A 3,941-nucleotide genomic window follows, 5' to 3' on the forward strand; every position below is an offset into this window, starting at 1 on the left:
AAGCTCCTAGCTTTCTGGCATATAATAAACACCCAATAGCTCTTTTAAGATATATTACTGTTGGGTCCTCAATAAAACCTTTTCTTGGTTAGTAGTAAAAGACCTAAAACTTGAAACATTTTAGCTTTTACAGGTCAATGCTTGCTAAATGCATTTTCTTATTTGGCATGGGAATTGGAAAACTGCCTTTTCTCCTTTTCTGTGTTTAATTTTTTAATTTTTATTATGTTTTCCTTATTGTGCCTCTGAGTTATAAATCAGAGTGTATCTTTATACACTGGGCTTAAAAGACTCATGGCTTTTGTTTTAATATTGTACTTCTTAAACCCAGCTTTTCTGTGTTTTAATTTAAATTATCTTTGCTTAATTTAAAATGGAACCCTTTAACATATGTAGAGAAGGAAGATAAAGTTAGTCTGCAAGCTTGTAAAATTATAGCAAGTGGAAAGGAGAGGTCAAACCTAGTGAAAACCTCACCTTCCTGGGTATAAGTTTTGGCAAGTAGACCAGGACAGGTTAGTAGAAAAGGCAGTGATACAGATGTTTGCATAGTCTAAGAATAGAGTACCAGTGGTTCTCTTGTTCCTTGAAATGTGTTGCTTTCTACGTTTTTCTGACCTATCTAGACTAGTCAAACACTTGTGGCAGAAAAAGTCTGTGGAGTTATCCCAGTCACCTTCTCCACTCCCTTCTTTTCATTGGAAACAGAACTGAGTTCTTTCCTATTCCTTTTTCCTCCTGTTCTTAGGAGGGAGCTGCTAAGTGGAAAGCAAAAGTGGCCAGTCTGTCAGGGAAGAGATGTGTTCAGAGTGTGATAGTAATGTCCAGTTCACCTCTCTGGAATTAATGAATGAATTAATGAATTTTTGGTATCTGATCACTGAGTCTGTAATAATAACAGATTTCTAATCACAGACATTTAACATAGACTATATCTTATAACAGCAACTGTGTGTATATCCATCAGGTACCTTAAATTACGTATTTTTTTTTAGGAAACATTCTCAATCCCAGCACTTTGGGAGGCCAAGATGGGAGGATTGCTTGAGCCCAGGAGTTTGAGATCAGCTTGGGCAACATATTGAAACCCTCATTCCTACAAAAAATGAAAAAAATTAGCCAGGCATAGTGATGTGTGCCCCAGCTACTTGGGAGGTTAAGGCAGGAGGATGACTTGAGCCCAGGAATTTGAGGTTGGAGTAACCTGTGATGATGCCATTGTACTCTAGCCTGAGACACAGAGCAGGATCCTGTCTCAAAAACCAAACCAAATCAAATCAAACTGTTATTCTCTATGACTTTTTTTTTTTTTTTGCAGGTTTTTGGCTGGGGCTGGGTTTGAACCCGCCACCTCTGGCATATGGGGCCAGTGCCCTACTCCTTTGAGCCACAGGCGCCTCCCTTCTCTATGACTTTTAATGGACCAATGGAATTTAAGGAATATTTCTTTCCCAAATAGAAAAGTGCTTTTTCTTTCATAACTGGGGTTAGTACAGTACCCCACACTTACACATCCAAAGCACACTAAGCTGCTTTGCCAGGAAAATCTTGGGAGCATCTCAGTGTACTAAGAGGATGGCTTTGTGGACACTTATCTTGATAACACAGTTTACAGTGTTTGGATTTGTAGATATTTGTAGTTCTGGATGTGTTGGGAGATGCAAAGGAGACTGAAATACATTAGACCCTCTGTAAGTTGATCACCCAAAGGACTATACCTAACTGGTCAACCTACAGAAATGGTGAACATAAGGAACTAGGCCTGCTGTACTGATACGTAAATGTGGTGCATGTCCAGGCTATGAAAATTACGTCAACTTAAGGAGGTAGTCAGTGTAGGGAGATGGTCAACTATGGAAGTTCTACTGACAAGAGTATTCATTTTGTAGCCAGACATTTTTATTCCATTTACCAGTAACTTGGTCAAATTACTCAATTTCTTTATGCTTCAGTCTCCCTTGTTGTAAATTGGAGATAGTATTAACTATCTCTTGAAGTTCTAAGGACTAAAATTAATGTGTGTGAAAGAGCTCAGAGCTGTTCTTGGCATATAGTGGGCTCTCAGTCAATGTTATCATCGTTCATCTTCATGATCATCATATGGTTGGCTGGTGGGTTGAACTTCAAGGGTCGCTTGTGCTAAAAGTAATAAAATGCAAAGTAATATACAGGTAGTCGAAGGACAGAGATAGCGCTTATGTTAGGATTTCACTCATACAGTCATTTAAGAAACATTTACTGAACACCTGTTTTGGTGAAGACTGTGTTATAGAATAATACTAACAGGGGAGGCATAGATTATAAGAGCTCAAGTGCAGGGTTTTACCTGGTTTCTCCACTTACAGTCTGTCTGTGACTGGCAGTTTACCAAAGCTCTTCACCCTCTCTCTGTCTCCCACTTGGCTGCCTAAGATCAGACAGATATGATTTTTAAACAAATTTCTTATCTTCTAAGCCTGATTTTTCTCATTTCAGAAATTGAGAAACTAATAGTATTTCCTTGTTTTGTTGTGAGGATTAAATGAGATAGTGTATATGAAGTGTTTGGCACATAGTAAGACCTTGCTAAATGAAAGTTTCTGTTATTCTGCCTCCACCGCTCTAGTCCTTGTCCTTAGCTGTTAACCTGTTGGAGACGAGTTATATAGGAATACAAGGCAGTGTCCGTTCAGCTGTGCTGGGCATAATGCAGTGGAGCACAGAGGAGGAGAGCCATTCATTCTGTCTGTAGGACTCTGGGAAAGCTTTTGTGGGGGTAGCTTTTGAATCTTAATAGGATTTCAGTAGGTGGCACAGGGTAGTTAATCACATCCCAGGTAGATTGAAACCTCTGAGCAGAGATTGAAAACTTGTAGGGCATATTTGGAATGGTTTGAGACGTGAAGGTGGAGATATCCAGTGCCTTGTCAGGGAGTCCGGACTCCCTGTGGTCAGGAAATTTAGTGTAGGTCATACAAATGGGCTTGTGGGTCGCACTCTGACCTTTCATAGGTCTATTCTAAATATAAAACTTTCCCTCTAACTTCTTTTTTTGAGACAGAGTTTCACTTTGTCACCCTGGGTAGAGTGCTGTGGTGTCATAGCTCACAGCAACCTCAAACTGGGGGGCTCAAATGATTCTCTTGCGTCAGCCTCCCAAGAAGCTAGGATTATAGGTGCCTACCACAACACCCAGCTGTTTTTTAGAGACAGGGTCTTGCTCTTGCTCAGGCTGGTCTCTAACTTGTGAGCTTAAGCCATCCACCTGCCTTCGCCTCTCAGAGTGCTAGGATTACAGGTGTACACCACGGTGCCCAGCCAATCCTTTTTAATCTTCATTAATTACACACAGGTGCTCACTGTATTTGTTGGAGGGACAGTTCATGATATTGTTTTTAATTTTTAGGTGCTGTTGAATTAGAAAACTTGCCATTAAAGAAAGATGCCTTGAAAGAACTGGAGTTACCATTTGAAGTCAAAGCTGGTATGTAGAACTAAAAGAAAGGGAGGAAGTTTTTAAAATTTATTTTAATTTATTTTTAAATTCATATTAATATGAGGTATACACAATAGGTTACATTGTTTGTGTTTGTAAGTTGTGGTAGTATCCTTTACCTAACTTCTTGGGTACAACTTCCTAAGCTGTGGTACCTTTACCTAACTTCTGGGTGAAGGACACAACTACAACTCTGAAAGGGAGAAAGTTTTGAGTCTTTGGACATGAAACTGAGTTTTTACCTATTTGACCAGGGAGAAGGATAAGAAATGTCGGCTTGGCGCCTGTGGCTCAAGTGGCTAAGGCGCCAGCCATATACACCTAAGGTGGCGGGTTTGAATCCAGCCTAGGCCCGCCAAACAATAATGATAGCTGCAACCAAAAAATAGCTGGGCATTGTGGCGGGTGCCTGTGGTCCCAGCTACTTGGGAGGCTGAGGCAGGAGACTCACTTGAGCCCAGGAGTT

The 3,941-nt window shown here is 40.4% G+C and overlaps 1 protein-coding gene and 1 non-coding gene across 2 annotated transcripts in view; one reads left to right on the forward strand and one right to left on the reverse strand.

Moving 5' to 3' along the window:
• VPS13D (vacuolar protein sorting 13 homolog D) overlaps positions 1 to 3,941 on the forward strand; it is a 275,140-nt gene that overhangs the window by 6,875 nt on the left and 264,324 nt on the right. Inside the window, 1 exon segment of the mRNA XM_023515148.1 lies at positions 3,386 to 3,463. Within this exon segment, the coding sequence (XP_023370916.1) occupies positions 3,386 to 3,463 (78 nt within the window).
• LOC111726488 lies at positions 236 to 359 on the reverse strand. Its single transcript, XR_002774253.1, has one exon.

Source organism: Otolemur garnettii, unplaced genomic scaffold (genome assembly GCF_000181295.1).
Source record: "Otolemur garnettii isolate 467f Iridium unplaced genomic scaffold, OtoGar3 scaffold00067, whole genome shotgun sequence".
NCBI lineage: Eukaryota > Metazoa > Chordata > Mammalia > Primates > Galagidae > Otolemur > Otolemur garnettii.